Source organism: Xiphophorus couchianus, chromosome 12 (assembly GCF_001444195.1).
Source record: "Xiphophorus couchianus chromosome 12, X_couchianus-1.0, whole genome shotgun sequence".
NCBI classification, from domain to species: domain Eukaryota; kingdom Metazoa; phylum Chordata; class Actinopteri; order Cyprinodontiformes; family Poeciliidae; genus Xiphophorus; species Xiphophorus couchianus.
In genome coordinates this window covers 26058136-26083408 of record NC_040239.1, presented here as the reverse complement: position 1 = coordinate 26083408, position 25273 = coordinate 26058136, and the positions used below count along the sequence as shown (strand labels likewise).

Sequence of the window (25273 nt, the reverse complement as noted above, 5' to 3'; positions counted from 1 at the left end):
CTTTCATGTATGTTTGAGAAATCCTTTCATCTCCCATAGCAACCATCCAGCTGTGCAAAACGCCTGGCCCAGCCTCCGATCTCCAGAGCTTCCACCTCACAGAGCAGCCCTTCCTCTGTCAGCCCCTTCAGACTAGCTAGCAGCAATTAGCAAACGCCTGGTGGAACTGCACATCCGCTGAGCTCATTACAGGAGCTACTTCTCAGAGCAACACTGGTAAAAAAATGTTGTCAAAGGGTTAATAGAGGAGTAATGTTGCGATGACTTCCTGGAGGCAGATTGTTGAAAAGAACAGGGCTTTCTTAAAGAGACAGAGATCCAATTTTAAGGTGTTAAATTACAAAGTTAAATTTTGAAATGTGACTTTGACTTACACCGCATTGTTATAATAACTGAAGGTAACATAATTCCTTGACTGTGCTATAAAATGGCGCTATGTAGCCAGAAAACACGACACGCCGCCTTTCTCAGCTTGTGTTTTGGGATTCTTCTGGTAAAGTGCAGAACCTTGTCAGTGTCAAACACGCACTTAGGAAACTGATCCGGTCATTGAATGAAAACTGGTCAGGTGGGTTGCTAGGAGAGTATCAATGAAAGAACTGAAGGAATTTCCAACAAGGTGTTGGTTCACCTCTATCCTCATTTTAACATTGATCACAGTCTCTTTTTTTAACATAAAAATCGGAGATTTCAACAGAATCTAATCATCTATCTATCTATCTATCTATCTATCTATCTATCTATCTATCTATCTATCTATCTATCTATCTATCTATCTATCCAAAATGGCAGCATTAATATAAATTTTTAAAACTGCATAAACAATACAGGCCAAGCGTTATACATGTATACAATTTCCCCTTTGTACTCTGTTGATGGAAGCTTTTCAGGGGGACGCAATCCTCCCCAGAAAACCTTCTCAAGTATTGATTACACATTTACAACACGGCTTTTGTCAGAGCTAAAGAAGGGATTGCACAGATGGCCTAACTCCCCAAACAGCTCTATTCAGTCAACTGAAAGGCGCAACCGAAACCGTACACTTAAAAAGATTAGATTCAGACCTGCGACGTCTGTGCAAAAGTGAAGACCCCCTGACACAAGCTGGTTTATATAAGATACTCCACCATTTATTAAATGTACAGAAATACTGTTCAAAATCCACACAAGAAAGTGTTAAAGGACAAAATCCTTAATCCAAATGTAAACAAAATGGGCGCCACATCAGACAGCGTGCACAAAGCCAGCGCTTTGGAAGTGTCTCCCCTTCACCGGTTTTCGCAGCACTGTTGATTTTCAAACCCAATTATGCACAGCTCCACATAGCAGTCAGTGTTGTCTGGTGTCGTTAGACGGCGTGTAAATGGCCGCGGCTTTGTAAACATCAGAACTGAACACGGGTCGCTTGAGTTGCAGCGGACGAGTAAAGCCGAGGGGATTCATTTTCACCGCCTGCGCACATGTATTCATGGAGGCTTGCCGAGTGAGTACGGGTTGGTGACTTCTTTTATACCGAGCTGCAAAATTACAGTGATCTAAAGAAAACATCACAGAACAACAAAGAGAGTACTTCATAAACATTTCACAGAACGTACCGATCAAATCTATCGAAAACTTTGTTGGGGTTTTTTTTTGTTTTGTTTTTCATGGTAGGCTTTTTCAGTCGGAGGATGACTTTAGCAATCACTTTATTTAATAAAATCAAGACAACACAATAGTTAAAGCATCGGGGAGAGTCATTTCAGCACATGTCGGGGCATTCAGGGTTTTGGGTTTCTTTCCACTTCGAACGTATTTACAGAAATACAAACCGGGTGTATCAAATGCGACCAAATTAGAAGAGCTTAGTAAATGTTACCCAAAAAAATAAATAAATACATAAATAACATCCATCACCTGTCCGTTTTCGCTGCACAGGCCGATTTGCAGCTTGAAATGTGCTTATCCAACCGTGTCCAGTGAAAACAGGACTGATTTTCAAAGGGGAGCACAACAATCCACCACACCGGCAGGCGTGGGGGTCGGAGACAGCATCCGCAACTGTAAACATTCAAATCTTCGCCGACATTGGACCTCAGTTATCAAATCCTATTCCTGATGCAAAAAGAACAAAAAAAAGTTTGCAGTGCCTCTTTTGTCTGGATGTGCGTGTAAAAGAAGAAAAAAAAAAATGCCAAAGATTCCCTGCTTTAATGTACCCAGCCCTTCATTAAAAATTAAAAGTCATCCCTTCCTGCTTATGCAACAGTTCTGTGCTGCTTAAATGTGGTTCGATGTGCTTTTGTTTTAAAAAAGTGTAGGTTAACAAAAAAGACTATGCGCAATTGTGACTTTTTGCCAGTTGTGACGGGTAACACAATCACTGACAATGTGTCAGAAATGCAGTCGTTCAGAGAAATGTAAACGCTCTAAAGTGCTCCAATCCTGAAAATCTGAATCCAAATTCAACTGGAATTGTAGAGACACATAAAAGAAAATACCAAATGATATATTTTTTTTTAGTCCTTGTGGGAATGTAGGCAGGATTTCCATGTTGTCAAAAGAGGCTTCATTAATAGTTGACCAAATTGGTTGGCCTACGGACCCACTATGTTCTAAGAAATGTCATGAATGGATTCGGTTCATTTAAAACCTTGCCTGCACTCGGCTCCTTATCTACACCAAACCGTTCAACTGCTTTAGCTGGTGATCAAAACAAACAATCTCCATGTCCGTACACAGAATTGCTTTTTTTTTTTTCTTGTGTAAAATCAGCCCAAAGTTAGAAAAATGCAACGCAGGGATCGATTAGTTACAACACTGAAATATATGCAGATTAACATTCAGTAGTTTGTAATCTTACGTGTAGCGTATAAACAACAGGTTACGTCAGATGTAAGGACTACACATGTTGGTACTTAGGAAAAATGGCATCTTAACCATGAAGGTTTATGTACAGTAAATATAGTTAAATTATAACCCAAACAGTATGTTGTAAAAAAATAAATATTAATCATTTGCATGATTGTTGAATAATGGTGGGAATTTCAGTGTGTGCTTCCTTTAGAGTTCTCTAAGTGCATGTTAAGCATCATTTATGAAAACAGTTTTAAGTTGCCCCCTTTTGTTCTATTTTCAAACTCAGAAAATACCCCCAGCCGGAGTTCAGTGCTCTATTCTGTCTTGGTATATCCTGGCGTTTCTCAATTCCGGTCCTCACACCCCCCTGCCCTGCATGTTTTAGGTATTTCCCTTCTGCCACACACCTGGATTGAATCGGTGGTTGATTAACAGGCTTCTGCAGCACTTGATGGCCATGCAATCATTTGAATCAGCGGTTCTGGAATAGAGGCACAACTAAAACATGCAGAGCAGACGGGCCTGAGGACTGGAATTGAGAAGCGCTGGTATATCCTGTTCACTTTGTGATAATGCCTAAAACAAAAACAACATCTGCATGCCGTAATTCTGCAACAGTTCTGTTCGGTTTTTCTCTTGAAGCTCCCTGGCTAACCCTTACACAAACGGAAATCTCGGATGCCAAAAGCCGTGTCTAGGGGTTACCATTGCAATGGGCTGTTTGACATCATTTTATCATTTCAAAATGTTTCCTTTGAGATGTGTGTACTTTCTCGTTATCGGGCTCACTCTGCTCTTTGACTTTTAAACAGCGAAGCAGACACCTCTGTTGAAGCGCTTCATCATTTCAAAGACAAATATCCCTTGAATTCAAATTTCATTTACAATCACACCCACTTTTCAATCCGTTCATACAGATCAAAAAGTAACCAATCTGTGTAAACAGGATAACGCATAACTTAAAGGAAATATGAAGCTTTGAAATAAACACTAATGACTCATCGACGTGCAGGAAAACTTTAGGTACAACAAGACCTCTTAAGTATGTTACCAAAATGATAAAATGTTTAAAACTGACAGGGTTTGGGTGAAGTGTTCTACGTATAGGCAATAAAATAAGACCATACGGATTTACTACGATGCTTGACGGCTCCACAGGTGAAAAGGCAGTTGATAAGAGAGGCCCAATGTCTGGTTATCTGCAGAGTAGAGTCATGAGTAATACTGTGAGAGCCGGAGAATATGTACACAGTGAACATGAAAAGCTGGTCTCTAGGCAGAGAAAGAACCGCTCCCCAATCATACAGACGCTAAACTCCAACGGTCTCTCACTCAAAAATAATGGTTTCTCACTCGCAACTATTTCCCCTCCCTGTCCTCTAAGCGACCCGGGGTAAAAATGTAATCCAAAGCTTGTCTCTCGGCAGCAGCCACGTTGGGATGCCACAGGTCCACCATGAACACCACCCTGGGGCCATCCTCTGGGTTGCCTACGCAAACAACCACATTTCAAAGAAAGAAAGAAAGAAAGAAAGAAAAAATCAACGACTGACTTTGTTTGGAAGATGTTCTCCGTTTCTTACATCAGACTGTGTCGGTTTTAATCCCCTCTTACCGTCATGGAAAGCCCTGTGGAGGAAGGAGTCGTCAAAAAGCAGGCAGCTGCCCTCAGACCAGCACTGTGGCTCTCCACCAACAACGAGCTCACAGGATGGAGGCACTCTGAGACCTGGCAGAGAAGAAAATAACAGCTTTATCCATGCGTCAAGTGTAAAATTAGAAAAATGCTTTTCGTTGCCATCCAACGTCCATCCATAGTCTCTGTATCCTTACAGGGTGCTGTTGTAAAGGATATTCCTTCACAAGAGTAAACATGTGCACCTATAGTCATATCAGAGAGTACAGATGGAAATAAAACCAGAGCTCAGGTGCAGAGAGCACAATAATGACGTTTGGCACATTTCACCCATCCGCCTCCATTACTCAAGAGAATTGAGTCTGAAGAAGAATAGCACACTTTAAGGATACAGACGCTAAGGACTGAAGTTAGATTTACAATGTTGACCTTTTTCTCTTTTTATATATGCTTATAAATGCTGCACTGAGGTTAACACACAGCGAGCCTCTTCAGTTTCAGTTCACTTAACCCTCTTACCCAGGTGGCAGCGCAGTCTGACATTTGTAGGACCGTAATGTTCCGTAATGAGAGCTCCGGGCGTCAGCACGGAGAAGCAGGCATTTCCAAAGACATTGTTGGCGATGAAGGTGCGCAGCTGACCCAGCACCCGCCACGCGCGCGGACATCTCCTGACGTTGAGGACCAAAGGGGTGCCTTGGTTCACCAGGTAGTAAGTCCACCATTGACCGCGAGGAGTGCTGTTAGCCTTCCAGCCCGGTGGGAGGGAAGAGCCGCTGCGGGCCGGGGGTTGGTGATAGATGCTCTCAAACTCGGCCAGAAGGGCGGGGAAGCTCTGCTCTAGCAGCTCCACGTCGTGTCTCTGCACTTCTCTGGAGAAGAACGGTGCCGAATGCAGGTCGGGAAGGAAGAAGACCTCAGGCCGCTGGATAGTTGGCCGGCTGTTGAGGTACCGGCCTTGGTCGCGGACTCCTTTGTGCACGCGGCCCATACCGGACCAGGTGTAGCGCTTGGCGTATTCTTGGAGGCTGTGGTAGAGCCTCTGGTTCAGGCTCTCGCCGGCACTGGTGCATCGGAAGCACTCGGACGACTGGCAGAAGGCGAAGCCGTTCTGCTCTTCCAGGAGTGACCCGTGCTTCCCTTTGCCCCTGCCCCGACAGTCTGAGCTCATGAAACCCCCGACGACCCCTCCGATCCGGCTGGTCCCGCTCAGGTACCTCCCTCGCAAGGGGCTGGTGCCGTGCTCGCGGCCCACTCTGTAGCAGTACCACATGAACAGCAGCAGCACGCACATGGCTATGGCGAACGCACAGATCTCGCATTCCCTCACAGACTGCATCCCGCCAGCCACCATCTCCCTCACGCTCTCCAGCGACCACTCCATCTCAGCTCGCCACTGGGCTGCTGAACCCAACAGAAGTACAAAGTGCTGATGAAGGATCAGTTAATGCGTCTTTTCTTGATTGTGACTGAAGGGGGCCTTAAACCACACGCTTGCTGTTATGGAGTCTAGTGTCAAGCGGCTCTTGTGGCCGCCTCCGATGTAAACAGTCTGCTGATTGGATGTGACGCTCTCGCTCTTCAGGTCTAGCATTTCAGCTCTCTGCGGTGAGGGTAGGTTTCTGCTTGCATGGTGTCGGGCCGTGAAGTGTTTCCGCGACTCCCTCTCTCTCCGACAAATGCAGACAGACACCTGGCCTAGGGTTGTCTCTTCTCTGCAAAACAAAGACAGAAGGGGAGGAAGGGAGACAAAAGAGAACAGGGTGTAACATTTCTCAGCGTTGGAGTGCGCTGAGAGGGCAAGGATTGGTTGCCGGTGTTAAGGTATATGGATTTTGTTTGAGTTAGGTATTCAAACCCGAAGGTTTCGCTTTATCCCACGGTTTATGAGAGGTTAGAGAAGATACCGGCGTGAACAGAGTTTTCTCCTGCTGTACAAAACACAGAGTAGAGTAACGCTGCCCCTCCCGAACCTGCTGCTGCACACTGCAAATTATCTGCGTGAGAGAAGTCATCTGCATTAGAAGTATTTCCTGGTGTTAAAAACAAGACACATCACAGCAGAGAAACAGCAGAGAAGCTGCAAGCCACATGTTTGTTAAAACTGCATATATATATATAATTTTAAATATGTTTTTCACTGTCACCATGTCTTGACAGTATGTTAGGAGACAGATGAAAAGATCAGTTTCCTCCATCTCCGTCCTGAGCTACTGCTGTCATCAGAAAGAAATGCACCTCCTGACCAAAAACAACCAATCAGAGCCAGGAGGAAGGTTTTAGGAATCTCATGTACTCGCTCCTAAACGTGCTAATGGCAGAGAAACAACTCACCGTAACAGGTAAACTGTTCATCCAGCATTATCAGTAGCTATGCTAACTAGATTTAGCATTCACAGCAGGATCTGCTGGCGGTAGCAGAGTGCGAAGGGGGTGAGGGTGAAAGGGGATGAGCAGCACCACCCAAGATTGTGATTGACAGCTGTAAGACCTGCCTCTGGGCTCTGACTGGTTTTCTCTAGTTATCACTGGGAGAAGATAGAGGGGCTTCATTTTTTCCACAGGTGGTGATGGACGATTCAAGAGTTTGGAATCTGCTGACCTTCCCTTGATTGGCTCTGATTGGTAATCGGCATATTAAATACTGAAAAAAAAACAAACATATTTTTTGTCTTTTCATTACATGCATCGCCCTCCGTCTTCAGTCAATCAACAACATGCACCTTGCGTGACTTTTTTTTAGTGTAGTAACGTACAGATAGGGGTTAGGGTCAAGTGCTCTGATGCACAAGTGGATTTAATCTTTGAATTGATTAACTATTAGTTGGATTCAAAACTACTAACTCTGTCAAAGAAACTAAAACATAGATATTTTTTGATTTTACAATCCCTAGAGAAAAAGTTTGAATAATCCCAATCAGCAGGCAAGGGGAAATCGGTATCGCCCAAGAAATGTCTGATCGCTTCATCTCTAATTGACGTTTGTTTCGCAGTTTTCTTTTGTCTAGATACTGTGAAAGTGTGGCATTCGTTTAACCTACAGGTTACCACGCCATGAACATCTTACACTGACCAAGGCCTACTGCTGAGACTAACAGGAGAAACCCATTGTGCGTTGCTATGATTCTGGCATAAGTACGCCATATGTAACACGTGTCTCTTTATACTAGCAAAGAGCCGTCTTGATTCACTGCATGTAATAAACACCTGCTGGACTTGAACATGACTGCACACCGCACACACACACACACACACACACCCACACACATATCCAGCCCTCCACACACACTTCCTCTGTACTGCACTTTATAAAGCCATGAGTCATGGGTACATTGCTGCATTTAAAACAAATCTCTCCCTTTCCTGTGATTGAGCGTCGCACACATACACACAAAACACACAATTATGTAAACATAAACATAGTTGAAACCCACCCACAGTTATAATTGGCATTCATAGGTTGCTCAGCAGGAGCTGCATAAATGCCTCCTGGGGGAAGAGGAGGGTGTGTGTGTGTGTGTGTGTGTGTGTGTGTGTTGGGGGTGGGTGGGTTTTAGTATCAAAAGAAGGCTGTATTACATGAGTGTGATTATATAATGCTAATGGACCAGCAGCAGCAGCAGGAACCACAAGGCGAGGAGTGCAATGCGTCAGCTGTGATCACTCCACGGTGAGCTCTCACCAAAAATGGTCCGGTTCTCCTGCTCCAGCAGATCCTCCCCTCCATCCTGCCTGACAGCATCAAGACGCCCCCACGCCCCACACACACACACCTCAGCAGCAGCTCCTGTTGTGATCCACGGCAAGCACACCCACACACACCCACACACGCTCTCATGACCCCTTTTGTTTAAAAGCCATTAGAGTGGAAGAGTTGCAACCCATCATCTGCCATTCAAACTAACGACCAAAAGACACAACGCGGGAGCGACCACTGGTAAACAAGCCGATCGCAAGAACAGAGCCCCATGCTTCCCCGTGTCTGATGCTGCCCGGTGCTGCTGCGTGGATGTCGTAGTGATGCGCTGGCTTTTTTTTTTTTTTTTTTTTTTGTGCATCCATACCTACTCAGCATGCGTGGCCGAGGCCGCCCGGCGGAGAGCGGAGGCGCGCAGGTGTTTCTCCAGGCGACGCTGCGCACCACTGCAGTGTACACGGCAGACGGGGATCGCTCAGCAACATCACAGGAAACCGCTCCAAATCACACAAAGACGGACGGAGCTCGCCACCATTGCATGGATGGGGGGGGGGAAATGGAGAAGAAAAAAAACAATAATAATAATAATAATAATAATAATAATAATAATAATAATATGTGTATCGGAAGCGGTCCCACCGACGGGCGGAATCCCTGTCGGAGGCGAACAGAGAGTGTCGGAAATGCCTTCAGAAAATATAGATGTAAATACTGACGTTTCTCTGGGGAAGACACCCAGAGTCAATCATGTTGAGGAGTATCACCATCTGGTTCCGCTTGTTCCTTTCAAAATAAAGCCCTGTAAAAAAAAAAATCATACCCCTTACAAAGTTTTTCAAGCACACGTTTTTCAGGTCACCTAATTATAATTTTATTTGACAGAGCAACACATAGCGGCGCATAGCACAAGAGGGAAAGTAAGTGTAATTTAATCTCAGCAAAATAGATGTTTCGTGAAAACAGATATCAGAGAATACCTGCAAACAAGCAGCTCCATGAAGACAAATGAACATAGCCAGTAGGTCAGAGACCAACGTGGAGAAATTTACAGGACGATTATAAAACCAGATAGATGCTGCAAATTATCCCACTCTTTTTTTTTGGCAGCAGTGGCCCTGATGACCAGGGTTGGGCACCAACGATGAGACACACATAAAACACAAAGTTGAACTTTTCGATCTGGATGCAAAATGCCGTGTGGCGGGAAACGGACTCAGCACATCACCCTGAAAACACCTCCCCCATTGTGAAACATGGTGGTGGCAGCATAATGCTGTGAGGAGGTTTTTTTGTTTCATAGGGAAGCAGCTAGGATGGGAAGACAGATGGTAATTTAAATATATTTATATATTTTATACTGCACTGGTGATCTTGGCAAGCTCTGAAAGAAATTTTATCTTTAGGAGCTTGCTGGTAAAAATAAAAATTAAATCTAGAACAAAACCAGATAGATGCTGCAAAAACCGTTTAGACTGGGGCAGAGATTCACCTTCCTGCAGAAAACCAGAGGCTACAGCGGAAAGGTTTAGATCAAAGCCTATTTTACTCATGAGTCAGAGCGGCTCAGTCAAAGTCTGGGCCGAAATCCAAATGACAATCTCTGGGAAGATTTGAGATTTCACACATGCTTTCTACCCAATCTGATTGAACTAGAGCAAATCTGGAAACAGGAAGGAACAAAAATATTTGTGTCAAGATGTGAAAGCTGGAACAGATTTACGCTGTAATTGGAGCAAAAGGTTTCTACGTATTGAGATGCACGCCGCACCTTAGAAGATTTTATGTTTTATTTTTTTGCAAGTAAATTGATTCCACTTCTATATTCTGCCGAGACATTTTCTAGCAAAAGCTATTGATCTGGATCTGACACATGAGTAGGCGACAGATGTGGGAAACAAAATGTGCAGAACTCTTCCGGCTTGATTCAACCACTTGTTCTGCTGCTTACAGATACGTCACGTAGAGATGTAGGGATGATCATTTATTTTCAATCGATCCAAAAAGTCGTGTGATACGATCCAGCACATATTGCTCCCAATCTGCCTCAAATGGTTTTACTTTGAAAGTAAACTTTGCCCACTTCCGATTGTGCACTAGTTATCTCTTCCGCATATCGCCAGCCTTTCTGTTTGTACTGCAGACAGCATTTCCCAGGATGCTCCGCGTCCTCCCAGGTTTTCATCACGGCAGTCGTTATGGTGGGGTGAGGGGACAGTTCGTTGCCATGCTGGACCCCGGAAGAGCCCGGGCTGGCCGTGGCTTTACGTGGAGGAGGGCAGAGAGAGCTAAAGGCTTTCCTACACTCATGACTTATATAAAAATATAAAAAGAGTTTCCACGCAAGTTCTTTTTTCAGTACTAAACAACTGTTAATTTGCTTACAGATGGGAAAACATTTTATTACAGTGAATTATTAAGGCTTCCCCTTTACACCCTATTCTGAATTTTACAAGGAGCCAATGAGAAGAGGCTGGAAATCTAGAAATTTTATGTTATGTTATGTTACGTTACGTTACGTTATGACCACAAATGTATGAATTTCAGTGGTAGTATTGTTTTGGTTGGAGTGTTTTGTACTTTGCTCGTCCTGTTCCTCTTGTGTGCTGCCTCTGATATTCTAGAAACACAATACATTAAAGATCTGCTGTTGTTGTATCAACCCTCCAGACCTCTCAGGTCTTCCGGTTCTGGTTCTGGTTCTGCTCTGCATCCCCAGAACCAAACGAGGAGAAGCAGCTTTCAGCATCTATGCACCACAAATTTGGAACAAACTTCCAGAAAACTGTAAAACAGCTGAAACACTGACTTCTTTTAAATCTCGACTAAAAACCCACCTGTTTAGAATTGTATTTGAAATGTAATCAATTCCAAATTTATTGATGGAATTTGACTTAATGTCGTGTTTTGATTATTGATTCTATGTTGCTTTGTGTTTCTGTGTTTGTAATGATGTAAAGCACTTTGAAATGCCTGCCTTGTATAGCACAAATTTTATTAGTGCTATACAAATAAAATACAACAAATAAAATTTGATTGATTGATTGATAGAAAGTCCTGTCTGTCTTCCCTCCTCGTTATTCGGCAACAACTATCCCATTCTAATTTCTGCTTTCGTACATTCAGCCTGGTTTGCCTCATTAAAAACCTGTCTAGATCTTAGGTATTTGTAGCTCAAGATTCTTCAGCCTCCTCCCCCTCAGGCAGTACTTGTGTTAGTGCCTCCAATCGCATTAACGCAAGTACTAAAATTACCATTAAATCCCCAACCTGCTTTTCGATATGTTTGTCGACTAGACGGACTGGAACTAGATCCCGGATGACTTAGCACTTAAAACAGGGTTTCGTGTTTGACTGGAATACTTTGTCTGATTTTCAACCCAAAAGTTAAATAAGTGAAAAAGTGGGTTAAGAAGAATAACGTACCATAGCTGAGGCTATGTTAGCCTACAGCTATTGCTGCTGTAGCCTCTAACTATAGCAGCAATAGCTGTGGGCTATTTAGACTCTTGCTCAAAATGGTGATCTGTGAAGAACAGCGAATCTTCTTCTATTGTTTTTTCTCCAACCCAACAAGCCTGACTTCACATTCTTTGACCTTCTGCCCCAACAGCATCAACCTGTCACAGTTTTTACAGCCTGCAGAGGAGAGCAGGTTAATAAGATGGATGGTGTGAATGGTAAAGGTAAAGATATCATCAAGTCTAGTTAATTTGCATAGTACATTTCAGAAACAAGGCAGCTTAAAGTGTTTCACATCATTAAAAAAAACACATTACAGGAAGCGATTATAAAACAAGCAATAGACATTAGATGTCAAATCGCTGTGAATGATTATAATCAGGTATAAATCCAATAATGTTCCTGTCATTAAAGGCAAATCTAAACAGGTGGGGTTTTAGATTTGATTTAAAGGAACTCAGTGTTTCGGCAGGTTTGCAGTTTTTTGCTAAGAACATCAATGGCAGCAAAATTGCAAATGTATCTTTGCAAACAAACACAAACTACTGGCAAGATTTAGTTTTGTTTGTTAACGATTTCCGCTCACTACACTGATTAGAAGACAATAATAAACAGGAAAATTGTGACAGGAAATTTGCTACCATACATAAAAAATACATGCGTGTATAGCCTACTATGTATACCATGTACAGTACACATGGCATACATATAAACTGTTGACTTGACGTGGCTGCCATGAATAAATTAATCGGTGAAAACAGTAATTTGTCCATTTTACATTTGTACATTTATAAGTTGTTTTTATGTTCGATTTAAAACTTTTCCCAGAAGTTAAGACATTTTTCTTTTACGGTAAAACTTTGATTTAACCATAAAATCAACAATGGCAATGCCCACGCCACCGACGTTTTGCCATAGAATTATTATTATTATTATTATTATTATTATTATTATTATTATTATTATTATTATTATTATTAATAAAATTCTAGCCAACGTTCAAATGATGTTGCGTTAAATCAAGCCGGGTCTGGATCGGTTCATATTTGACTCGCAGTTTGAGAAATAACCCAACTGGTTTTCTTTTCTTTTCTTCTTCTTTTTTCAACCCAGTAGTTTGTGTGTGGGGGTGTGTGTGTGTGTGTGTGTTCAACGGATTTTTGCCTCCAGTTACATTTCCGCATATTTGCACCAAACAAAACTAACCACAACTAGGAAACTTTAAGGTAGCGGGGAAAAACTTGGCATCGATCCCCTGGGTTGTTACTATAACTTTATTTTTTTCTGCAGCGCTTCCTTGTGCTGCGCACCGGGATGTGGAGAGGGGCCCAGCGGGGCCCGCCTCCTCTGGTCCGACCAGGTGCGCAGCCCTTCACTCCCGCAGATCGCTGGATTCTCCAGCCTGGTGCACAGCGAGAGCAGCGAGGCATGGCGAGATCCAAGGCCAGGGTGTACACTTGTTGCGCGCTGATTGTTGTTGTTATGATCGCCATCATCGTGATCATAACCGTCATTACGAGACGCAGGTGCGCGGACGACACTTTCTCGAAAGCTGCCGTAGCCGCAGACGCGAGGAAATGCTCAGAGATTGGAAGGTGAGTGACGATGAACACTTTTCTCTTCATTAGTCATTGGGAAACTGCACACACCTGCTTTACTTATCACCGCCTTCCCGGAAAACGTTGCCACGAATGACATTCTGATGTTTATCCTTACAGGTTATTTGAGCTCTGCTGCACCTAGAAGCGCATTTGTGGTGTGTAAAAGTTTAAAACTCAGTCAGAATCGGAACAAACGTGTTTGAGAGGATTGTTTTGTCGCATGCAGTTAATTTACGATGGAGCTCGACTCGGTTCGGCACGGCCCGGCACGGCAAACACCTATGGAAAGCAATAACATCTGGCACGCAGCAGTAACACCGGCCTGAATTTTCCAGGGACATGCTTCGACGAGGCGGCTCGGCGGTAGATGGCGCCATCGCCGCGCTTCTGTGCACCGGCATCATGAACCCGCAGAGCGCGGGGATCGGAGGGGGGTCCATTTTCACCGTGATGGACAGATCTGGTGAGGAAATGTCTACATGTAGCCAAACGCGTGCAGCGCCGGTGTTGTTGATGTAATGACGAAGACTGATAATGACCGATTCCGTGAATATCCTGTTAAAGGTCAAGTGAAGATCATCAACTCCAGGGAGACGGCGCCGTCAAAGGTGGACCCTGATCTGCTGAAGTCCTGCCCATTAAACCGGGCAGGTAGGTAGACAAACTGCTGAATGCGCTTCCTTATCTGCAGAGGGCATATTTCTTGTTTTATCTCTCTTTCCCACTCTATGTGTTACCAGCTCTCTTGCAGGCCTCGGTGATCTTGAGGAATTCGGTGTGATGTGAAAACATTTGCTCAAAGGGAAAGCTTATTTTTGTTGTTTCATTTATTTTTATTTTTCTGGACCTGCAGTAATACTTCATGCATGGTGACTTGAAAGAGACTGTTGCGTGTTTCATTTGAATTTCATGCGACACATAAGCACAGAGTCTCTCTGTTTGAGGTCATTTTCACTTTTCATCTTTTTTTTTTGTCTGTTTTTGTGAGACCAAAAAAAAGTTTGGCACTGTTCAAAGGCAGCATGATAAATTACAATAATATCAAACGCAACCAAAAAGTACGTAATTCCATACCTTATAAAAGTCACTGTAGATTTCAATTGGAAGTGCAGTCTGATACGTTGGAGAGCAGAGCTTATTATTGGTCTTCTGCTGTGTTAAAACTGAAAGGTGCGACACGCATTTGCCATCAGAGATACACCGCCCGACTCATTAGAATGGCCTATTCAAAGTCCAAAGTGGATTTGGAATCTGCTGGAACTTGGGAAATTGATGTTCACAGACGCTCTCCGTGTAATCTGAGTGAGCTTGAGATATTTTGCAAAGAATAGAATAGAATAGAATAGAATTCAACTTTATTGTCATTGCACTGTCACAAGTACAAGCAACGAGATGTAGTTTGCATCTATCCAGAAGTGCTCTACAAGATATAAATATTTATTTTCAGATGTACAAGACTATGTATGTATGGACTATAAGGGGTTATAGCAAGAGATATAGATATTGTGTATAAATATAAATATGGGAGCTACTGTATATGCACAGATTATACAGATTATACAAGAATGTTAGGGAATGGATTATAGATAAATAATGGCAGATAAAATAAAAAAAGAAGGAAGGGCAACGATATGAGTCTGTACAACGTTACGCAACAAAGAATCGACTCAGGAGAGCTGGCTGTAAACTTTCAACATAAAACAGATGCATCATTTCAATGCTCTGTCACCTAACTTTCTCCAGGCGCAGACACTAAGAAACTTGTGTGTCAGTGGATGAAGGGGATCAAGAAAGCCAGGATGAGAGTTATTGAGTGAAAGGCAGAAGATGTCAATACTAGCAGCGTTTAAAAGCGCTATTTATGACTGACTCAACGTTAGTTCAATTCTGCTCTGTGCCCAGTAGCAGCACAATGCAGAAAAGCAGACATATTCTAACTCTGTCCCTTCCTCCATCTCTGCAGGAAGCAAATGGATTGGTGTGCCGGGGGAAATTCGAGGCTACGAATTGGCGCACAAACTTTATGGAAAACTGCCGTGGGCCGCGCTCTTCCAGCCGACCATCAAGCTGGCCAGAGAGGGATTCCCTATTCCTCCGGTCCAAGGATTGTTCATCCCACTCATTAACAATTCGCTGACCCCAAGGTAGAGAGAAACAGACTCTGTCTCTCTCAAGACACAGTCTGGCTCAAAAATATGAGGGATACAGATTTACGCGTCTCTCTTCCTCTTCCTCTTCTCAGGAAACTATATTCAGACAAAACTGGAACCCTGCTGAAGACCGGAGACAAGATCAAGTTTGAGAAACTGGCCGACACTTTGGAGCTGATTGCAAACAAAGGAGCGGACGCCTTCTACACCGGAAGGGTAGCGGAGGATTTAGTCCGTGACGTGCAGCAGGAAGGTATTGCCTTCAGAGTTTCGATTACAAATGAACACAGTACTCACTCAGACCGCCCCAGATCTATCAAACATCAGAGTTTATGTGGACTGCTGTGGGTTTTCACGATTTTTGCTTCGGCAAAACAAAGATTGTTGTTTTTCTTTCATTGTTTTTGCCCAGGAGGAAACCTGACGCTGGAAGATTTGGCATCATATAAGGCCACAGTGACCGAGGCGTGGGTTGCCCCAGTGGGAGAGTACCAGATGTACATACCCCCGCCCCCGTCAGGAGGACCGCTCCTCAGCCTCGTCCTCAACATCATGAAAGGTTCCTGCCGGACGCAGACGTCAGAGCTGCTGTTTCTTTTTACTTCTTACTTCCAAAATTGAAACGTGGTAGAAAAAAAAAATCAGGGAACGTTACCTTTCAGGACATTTATCCTTAATTCTTTGACCAATCTTTGAAAGCAATTGCATAGTGACAACTCAGTTTAAATCGACGTATCATGTAAACCTTGTTGAGCTTTTCATTGTGTTATAATGTTATTCCTTCTTCAAAAACATACCTGGAGTGTTGCCTTGATTGACTAATGCATGTTTGAGAAATTCTTGAATTTCCTGTGGCAACCATTGCAAAACACTTGGTGGGACCTAGCTCCGCCTTCGAGGTTCAGCTCCTCCTCAGAGCTGCAGTGTCTAAGCCTCCACCTCACAGAGTAGCCCTTCCTGCAACTCCCTCGCTCAGCTCCTTCACGCTAGCCAGTAGCAATTAGCAAACACCTGGCGGAACTGCACATCTCCTGAGCTCGTTATAGGAGCTACTTCTCAGAGCAACACTGGTAACAAAAAAACACCTTGTTGAAGGGTTAATAGAGGAGCTACGTTGTGGTGACTTCCTGAAGGAGTTTCAGAAAGACCTGGAGTTTTTACAGAGACAGTGACCCAATTTCAAGGCGTTAAATCAGGACGTAAAGAAAAGTCATATTTCATATGCATAGCATTTTTATCACAACTGAAGGTAGCATAGTTACTTAATTGTGCTATAAAATGGAAAAAACACAATACTGTCCCTTTAAGATATATGTCTAAATAAACAACTATCTTGGTTTGCAGAGTATCAGATGAGGTCGGCCCCTCTTTCTGTTGAGGAAAAGATTCGGTTTTATCACCGCTATGTTGAAGCTTTTAAATTTGCCAACGGACTAAAGAGGCACATTCGGGACCCACGCTTCAAATCAGACAAAGTAAGTATCAAATTAAACATTCAATGTATGGGTTCATAGATTTACAAATAATTACAAATAATTGTTACAGATAATAATTTACAAATAAATAATATTATTTGCAACATCCAGATTGCAAATAATAATGCAATCTGGATGTTGGAGATGGCACCAAGAAATCAGCTGCTGATCGGAATCAGACGTCTTTTTTTTTTTTTTTTTTTGCAATCCTGACCAGATGGTCAAAAAGTTGTTAATCCAATTTTTTCTCAACCAGTAAAACGCATCATACCATCAATGCAATAAATGTAATAATGATTGCATTTTGGTAACATGACAGCTTTAATAATTTGGTTGTAATATGGATAAGTGGATTGAAATCAATTGTGTTTAACGCTAATTTTTCACATACGCAATTGACAAACTGGATAGGATGTGAAGCTCAAATCAGCACTTTTTCCTTTTCTTTCTTCCTATGCATTGTTGTTATTAGTCGTCTTATTCCACCGTAGCCATTATACATGACCGGGTAGACAGAGTTAGTAACCCGGGGTCGACTTTCTTGGTTTGCCGCTAGCTTGTAAGCACTTTTTTAATGTGAGGGGACCTTGTCAAACCTAATCTAAAGATGCTGAACCCGCATTGTAGTAGAGGGACATGGTGGGATGTCGGCAGTGCTTCAAGTGTTTATAGCCGATTACCTTTTAATGGAAGGAAAGCAAGAAGGACATTTCTGGAACCCGTTGTACCGACAGGCTAAAAACGTTTGATGTAATATTATAGAAACCTGCCAAAAAATGTCTAATCGGTGCAGCTCGTTTTTTAAGTAGAGCTTGGATATGGTTCAGTTCCTGAAAACACCGCAAAACAGAATCATAATCTTCCACACTTAATTTGACTGGCAAATTTAAATGACCTTTTCGGCTTTAGCCCGCTGAAGTCAGTAGTGAGTTGGTCGGAGCAGCGTTTACATCTGGCCCATGTTCCAGAGTGACTTGCATTCGCAAACATGCTATGGAATGTCACTCCTGCTTTTCCTGTTCTCAAACGTCGTAATCCAGATCCTGTTGCCCTCCATTTTGATTTGAGTAGGTGTATTTTTAAGTCGGGATCAGTAATATTCTCTATACGTTTTACCTGGTTTATCAGTGCAAATTATCCTCCAAAAAAAATCCCCTCCATCTTTACCAATGATAGATTTCAGATTGTTGGACTGTAAAGTTTTAAAGATTTAAAAAGCAAAATAGCATCAAAAGCCAGATGAGTGAAAATAACCAAATGCAATTTTTTATTATTATTATTTCATTTTCATTTTTCATCTTGTGTTCTCCTTTACTTTTCACAGATGGCAAAGGAAATAATAGCAGAAAGTTTTGCCAAACACATAGGGAGCCTGATCAGCAGCGACAGGACACACGACAACCAGTATTACAATCTCACCACGTATCTGGACAGTCTGGGCACCACGCACGTGTCCGTTCTGGCCGAAGACGGGTCAGCCGTCGCCGTCACCAGCACCATCAACTACATGTCAGCACCCGATCGCTCCTGCTTTAGTTCCCTGTTTATTTTCACTTTGTCGTCACGGTGTCTGACTTGCACATGTTCTTAACAGGTTTGGCTCCAAGGTCTACTCTCCCAGCACTGGGATATTCCTGAACAACCAGCTGTCGGACTTTTGTGGAAGGGTCGATAACATCTTTCCCGGTAATCAGATTAACCTGACGCATTTTCATTGTTTACTGTAGCTGGTTGGGAACGATCCTCTGATATGCAACAACTTGTTTCTATGACTACCTGTTTTTGTTCATTATGGTAGCGCTGTGAGTGGAATTGCCTGAATTGTGAGAAAGACAGGTTATCCCTCCCCCCTTGTTTTTTAAATCAGCCTCATTCACTTCCTGTGTTTTGGGATGGCTTCTACCGACACTTTCACTTTGGTCCAGTGAAAATATCTTAGTGCACTTGAAATAAGACAAAATAACTTTTCAGCAAGATATGAGAGCTTTGTTTTAAGTAAATAATTAATTAGCATTGATTAAAAAAGTACTAGTTTCACTGGCAGATTATTTCACTTTTAACATGGGAAAAATGTCTTGTTATAAGATTAATAATATACCAGTGGAACTTATACTTTTTCATCAGTATTAAGGAATTACTAACTAAAAACAAGCTCTTATATTTTGTTTTGTCTTGTTTCAGGTGTTTGCGCTGGTGACTAGACCAAAACTACTTGATAAGACTTTGTGTTTTTGCAGTGCAGCTTCCTCTCCTGTTATCTATTCGTGTCTAATGGTTTGTTTGGTGTGCAGTTCACACTGTATTGATTTGCATGTCGCTGAAAGCCTGTCAGTATCAGATTACAAACTCATAAAGCTGCTGGCTCTTCTTTTCCTTCTGTTTGTTCCAAATTAAACATGAAAATTGACCCCAAAGCAAAAGAGCCAAAATACTTTTGACAGACGAAACCAGTCTGGTAGAAAATATTCTTAATGAACGGTTTATTTCTGCCGTTTGAAAATGATCCCAACAAACCTACATGTGCTTTCAGAGAGCGTCGAAAGCGTGACGGTAATTGTGGCGAAAGGTGTTAACTCTTGGTGGCTGAATATGAATGCATCTTACACTTTAAAAAATTGTGAAAGCCATGCATGCTTCACAATTAGGTTCAAATAAAATGCCAGTCAAGTGCATGGAAATCTGAATATTCAAGAGGGAGGAATAATTGTAAGGCATGTCTGCTACGTTTAATAGCTTAGTGTCTGAGTGTGGAAGAAGAGAAATTTGCATAAATATTCCCCTTATTAATAATAAACTAGAATTTGATAATAAGAGATAAGAGACTGAGCACAAGATGAGACTCACCAAAATTAGCTCCACGTCTTTCCCTCTCTGACTCGCTTTTATTCACTGGCGCTCCGTAGAAACCGTTTCCAATCATTCCTCTTGTTCTGCTGACAGTGATCGGTCTGAACTGCAGTTGTCTGCGTCGTCATTTATTGCTTTTGTTGTGTTTCCAGGGGAGCAGCCCCCCTCCTCCATGACCCCCGTTGTGCTGAAGTCAAAGTGGAAGACGCTGGTGATTGGAGCGAGTGGAGGGAGCATGATCACGACGGGGCTGGCCTCGGTACGTGGCCATGGCGACCACACTAAGAGCATTTAGGATTATCTGACGCTCCTCACTGTTGTCATGTCGTCATGATCGCTGCAGTCGGTGTGTTTTCTTTCTCTTCCAGGCTCTCATCAACCACCTTTGGTTTGGGAAGAGCCTTAAAGAGGCCATTGATACTCCGGTTGTCTATGTTGACTCTGAAAACAAAGTGAAGTTCGAACCCAAGTTTGACGAGGTGATTTGTTTGACAGTCTCAGTCAGAGAACACGCTGCATCGCTCTAACCTCATCCCATTTTCCTCCCTTCTCTTCAGGGTGTCATCAAGGCTCTCAGAGCGTTGGGGCACAAAAACGAAACGGCAAGGAAATTCTACAATGTGGTTAACGCTGTGGAGAAAAAGGACGGCTGCATCTGTGCTGTGTCTGACGACAGGAAACTGGGTGAGGCAGCTGGTTACTGACACCACCAGTCAGTAATACTGGTAACGGAGGATGTCCTGAAAATGAGCGAGATCTTCCTGCAGCAGAAGGTGTCTGTTGTTCTTGAACATCACTGAAAGAGAAGCGGAGAAACGGGTTTAATTTGCAGAGCCCCTGCAGAAACACGCCTTCCTGACAGACTGTATTCCCGTGTCGTTACAAGGAAAAGAAAGAAAAAGAAAAAAAAGAGACTTTTCTTTTAGCACTGCAAGTCTGTGCGTGTTTTTCTAAGTGCAAGTCTGGAATGCTTCTTGTTTCCCTTTACATTTCATTGAAACATTTTCAGATTTTCACTGGCAACCCTGATGGGCCTGTGGTCTCTGGCGACACTGGAGGACCGCTGACTGCCGTTGTTCGATGTTGACATATTACTCTTCATCTCATTTCTGTTAATAGCTCTGGGGAAAAAGTCACAGTGGGGCTGCACAGTGGCGCAGTTGGTAGCACTGTTGCCTTGCAGCAAGAAGGTCCTGGGTTCGATTCCCGGCCGGGGTCTTTCTGCATGGAGTTTGCATGTTCTCCCTGTGCATGCGTGGGTTCTCTCCGGGTACTCCGGCTTCCTCCCACAGTCCAAAAACATGACTGTTAGGTTAATTGGTCTCTAAATTCTCCCTAGGTGTGAGTGTGTGTGTGCATGGTTGTTTGTCCTGTATGTCTCTGTGTTGCCCTGCGACAGACTGGCGACCTGTCCAGGGTGAACCCCGCCTCTCGCCTGCAACGTAGCTGGAGATAGGCACCAGCAACCCTCCCGACCCCATTAGGGACAAAGGGAGAACAGAAAATGGATGGATGAAAAAGTCACAGTGATAATGACCGCTGGCCACACTACCCAGGCCACATTTGTAGAAAGATACCAAAGATGTATTTTTTAAAAACAGTCTTGTATATACATGCATTGACAAACACTGGATTTTCAGAGCAATCGCTGTCCGAATGTATTTGTACTTGATCAGCAGGTCTTTGAGTAAATCCTAAAATGTAACGTGCAAAATAAAAATCTAAAAATCTGTGCATGTATAAATGTAATCAGCATAACTTTTACATATTGGGATTATGGCCAGATTCCACAGATTCCACCTCTGGCAAGTTCAAGATCAGCTCAGATTGAGTTCATGCCACGTTGACCTTTGACAGCAGGTAACATTATAACTCATAACATAAAGGAAGAGACTGATCAATAAGTTAATGTGATCTGTTTTTACAGGTCTACTGGTATATAGCATCGTCACACATAGCATGAAATATTCCTGTAATTTTTGATGATTATGACTTACAGATGATGAAAACCTAGAATTCAGTCTCATAAAATTAGAATGCTGTGAAAAAGGTCATCAGTAGAAACTCATTGTGTCGCAGCCTGATCAGCTATTTAAGATGAGTTCATGGTCAGTCGGACTTTCCTGTTGCGCTGCTTAATGGTTTTACAGGTCCATTGCAGACTGGAGCTGGGTATGCCAGGTGGATAAGACGTCTGATTTGGCGCAGTTTGAGGCGCTGTGGCGCCGCAAAACAAGAGTGAGCTGCCGCTGCCAGCCCGCTAGCTGAGCGGCCCGCCGGGAAACTGTCTGATAGCCCTGTATGGTAGTCCGTCCCTGACACTAATCTCTGGAGGGTTAGAGGTGACACAATAAAATAATAAATATGCCATGAAAAATGCTCAAATTAAATTATCCATTAATAAATTAAATGCATTATAAAATTATTAACATATCGTTAAGTTCTTAAATTCATCAATATGTAATTACATTTTTCATTAAATTAATAAATATGCAATTAAGCAATTAAATGTCCCTTGAAATAATGAGATATACTTTCTTGATAATGACTTAAAATAATAAAATGTCCCTTTAAAGAAAACGTTGATTTAATAACATTGAATTATTTCACTGTGTATTTATTTCATGGCTCGTGAGTACAGTTGTCATGAAATAATTAAAACTGTCAAATTAAGTAAAATAATTACATTTAAATATAGTTTTTAAGTAAAAGTTTTCTTTAAAAGGACATTTTACTATTGAAATCCATTATTTTTAGAGATAGATTTTATTTAGAGATATATTTGATTATTTAATTGCATATTTTATAATTTTATTGTATAATTAATTATTAATTTAATTTAATAACGTTAGTAATTTTATGACACATTTAATCAATTAGTGGGAGATTTACATGTAAGTTTATTGATGTCATTGTGTCACCTCTAACCCTCCATAGAACCGGTGTGAGTTTTCCAGAGAAAGGCTGCAACGAGGCGGCTCGGCGGTAGATGGCGCCACTGCTGCGCTTCTGTGCACTGGCATCTTGAACCCGCAGAGCGCGGGGATGGGATGGGATGGGTTGGGTTCACTTTCCTCCAACCTACCTGTCTTCATCATGGCGGTGGTGTTAGTGGAGCAGCCAAAATTGTGAGGAAGACGCATATAAACCTTTTTTTAATTGGATAGATTTTTCCCTCTTTGTTTAATCAGACTTTAGCCTCATCCATTTCCTGTGTTTGGGATGGTTTCCACACAGCTTCCCCTTCTGTTATCTACTTCGGTTTAATGGTTGGTTAATGGTTAATGGTCTGGTATTAATTTGCCATGTCAGCTGACAGGTTTTCAGGGTCAGATCGCTGTAGTCGGTGTGTTTTCTTTCTCTTCCAGGCTCAAAAACGAAACAGCAAGGAAATTCTACAATGTGGTTAACGCTGTGGAGAAAAAGGACGGCTATATCTGTGCTGAGTCTGACGACAGGAAACTGGGTGAAACAGCTGGCTGTTGACGCCACCAGTCAGTAACGCTGGTAACGGAGGATGTCCTGAAAATGAACGAGATCTTCCTGCAGCAGAAGGTGTCTGTTGTTCTTGAACATCACTGAAAGAGAAGCGGAGAAATGGGTTTAATTTGCAGAGCCCCTGCAGAAACACGCCTTCCTGACAGACTGTATTCCATGTCGTTACAAGGACTATTTTGAATATTTTTGCCCTTTATTAAAGACTGATTGCTGCCATTGTCTCTCAATAATTTCTGATTTTTCACATGTAAATAGGGTTCATCAGTTTGGACAAGGCACCTACCCACACAACAAATAAGTGTTTGACATGTTCAACTCTGTGCAATAAACGTTATATATTTTCCTTTCTGAAATAAGTGACCAAAGACAAGTGTTACTTTTCCACAATGTTCCAGTTCTTTTTATACATGTGCCTGTTCTGTACTTGCCATGTTAGCAGAGTTTGAAGCTTCCTCCAGCAGGTCTTGTTTTGGTTAGCTGAGCAGCTGCAGGGAGGTGAGAGGTCGAGTCTCTGTTGCTGCAGCGCCGACGCTAGAAGCAGAGCAGCAGCTTGAACAAAAGTGAATGGGTCAGATTTTATACATTTTGATGCATACGATTATCTTTGAATAGTAATTTTTGCGGTATTGATTATATTGAAATATCGATTATTTCTGACAACCCTAAACGTGAGGATCTGCTTTAGTCCCGCCCCCAATGAACTGGTTAAACTGGTTTCAGGTATGGCTGCTGCATATCAAACACACATGAAGCTGATCGCCGCTCCCTTGACAGGCTATTCTTGGTTTTCCTGCTCTGTCTTGCAGACCTTCTTGTGCTCTTGAGGATTTCCTTATTTCCATATTCTAGTTTCGGCTTCTTTGTTTGCTCTCTGACACAGAATCCTAATAATATACAAAAATGTTTGTGGCGCTTGGTTTTCATGTATATATATATGTAAAAAAAAAAACATGCTTCTTAAAATCTGGTTCGTGTTTCTTTCCTTTATCACAATCAATCAAAGCTGCAATTCATACATATTAATTAAACATCCACTCGTTTTCAAGAACGTCTGTGTTGAACTGAAGCGTTGGTTGACTGAGTTTGATGATGGAAGTTACAAATACTGACTCCGAATGGCTGGCGCGGGTTCTTTGGTTAATTTCATTTCAGTTATTTTTCAAAAAGTGGCAAAAATTTGATAAAACGTCCTGAGCATCACCAAAAAAAAAAAAAAAAAAAGTTACTGTGTTTGTTTAAGGATTCACAATATTTAGCTCTGAATTCAATTAATTTCTCAAAATATGCTATGAACAGATTAACAGGACAACATTTAAGTTTTTGTGCATTCATATCTCATTTGCTGTACTATTGCCGACTCAGGCACTTTAACACCAAACTTGATGTGTTCTTTACTAGTGTTTAACTTTTCCTCTTCCTCTCCAGCCTCTGATTCTGCCTCGCCAGGGTCATCCACCACGACCTCCTCACTTTCAGGAGGCTGTGCACCATTTGTGCCAAACTGGGTTGATATTTTCAAAATACAATGACTAATGCTGGCTACTAAGGCAACAGAACCGAAATTTGAAAAACCGAAAAGGCAAACTGCACCACAGCGATGAAAAGTGGTTAGATATGAATGATTAAAACCAAATGCAACACAGAAACAGCAACAGGGAGGCTGGCCAGCATGTCCTAAAGATTTTATTAATGGTGACGAAATTGGACTGACTTGGAAAGAAAGTGTTCAGACACATATGGTCACGTTAGCTGGGAAAAATATCGTACTTACCATTCTCAGACACAGTAAAGCTGCCAGCTTGCAAGCAGAAGATATGAAGGAGACATTTAATGAGATTAAGTACGAATAGGGGCGTGCAGAAGAAGTGGTCGAGGGTTCAGCTTACACACATCTAGACAAAGGTGCAAGCATCCAGAAACTATGCCAGGAATGACCCTGTTTGCTCCAGGAAGGCATTAGTGCGCACATTCTCCAAATGACTGGTGTGAATTTGAAGGAGAAATTCATTAGCAGTATAAATGTTTGTTAAACTTCCTCAAAAAGTGGTGTACAAAAACACCTACGAGTCCTA

General features: G+C 42.4%; 2 protein-coding genes across 4 annotated transcripts; one reads left to right on the top strand and one right to left on the bottom strand.

The window, feature by feature from the left end:
• Positions 1-1105: 1105 nt before the first annotated feature.
• Positions 1106-19849, bottom strand: asphd2 (aspartate beta-hydroxylase domain containing 2). Of its 2 annotated transcripts, none has more exons than XM_028033198.1 (5): positions 19701-19849; positions 8539-8970; positions 4994-6189; positions 4454-4567; positions 1106-4328 (listed from the first exon to the last, which is right to left on the bottom strand). In XM_028033198.1, exons 3-5 carry the CDS (start codon positions 5856-5858, stop codon positions 4198-4200), a joined length of 1110 nt encoding a protein of 369 aa, XP_027888999.1. In that variant the 5' UTR covers positions 5859-6189; positions 8539-8970; positions 19701-19849; the 3' UTR covers positions 1106-4197. The 2 variants fall into 2 exon arrangements, with proteins under 2 accessions (XP_027888999.1, XP_027889000.1); XM_028033199.1 differs by having other exon boundaries at positions 8543-8970.
• LOC114154257 (glutathione hydrolase 5 proenzyme-like) lies at positions 12793-23372 on the top strand. 2 transcript variants are annotated; one of them, XM_028033196.1, is made up of 13 exons: positions 12793-13225; positions 13567-13694; positions 13796-13882; positions 15195-15375; positions 15474-15634; positions 15794-15940; positions 16726-16856; positions 18181-18365; positions 18451-18542; positions 19856-19962; positions 20072-20182; positions 20261-20326; positions 23109-23372. In XM_028033196.1, exons 1-13 carry the CDS (start codon positions 12945-12947, stop codon positions 23187-23189), a joined length of 1758 nt encoding a protein of 585 aa, XP_027888997.1. In that variant the 5' UTR covers positions 12793-12944; the 3' UTR covers positions 23190-23372. The 2 variants fall into 2 exon arrangements, 1 of the variants encoding a protein (XP_027888997.1); XR_003597536.1 differs by lacking the exon at positions 23109-23372 and having other exon boundaries at positions 20047-20182; positions 20261-20604.
• Positions 23373-25273: the final 1901 nt, after the last annotated feature.

What these genes read in the sequence shown, in the direction of transcription:
- asphd2 (XM_028033198.1), bottom strand. Translation starts at nt 5,858, where the DNA reads ATGGAGTGGTCGCTGGAGAGCGTGAGGGAGATGGTGGCTGGCGGGATG. An exon ending in CAGACTGCGCTGCCACCTGG is followed by an intron (nt 4,568 to 4,993) that starts GTAAGAGGGTTA and finishes CTTCTCTGCCAG; the next exon opens with GTCTCAGAGTGCCTCCATCC. An exon ending in CCACAGGGCTTTCCATGACG is followed by an intron (nt 4,329 to 4,453) that starts GTAAGAGGGGAT and finishes TTGTTTGCGTAG; the next exon opens with GCAACCCAGAGGATGGCCCC.
- LOC114154257 (XM_028033196.1), top strand. Translation starts at nt 12,945, where the DNA reads ATGTGGAGAGGGGCCCAGCGGGGCCCGCCTCCTCTGGTCCGACCAGGT. An exon ending in CCGTGACGTGCAGCAGGAAG is followed by an intron (nt 15,635 to 15,793) that starts GTATTGCCTTCA and finishes GTTTTTGCCCAG; the next exon opens with GAGGAAACCTGACGCTGGAA. An exon ending in TCGAACCCAAGTTTGACGAG is followed by an intron (nt 20,183 to 20,260) that starts GTGATTTGTTTG and finishes CCTTCTCTTCAG; the next exon opens with GGTGTCATCAAGGCTCTCAG.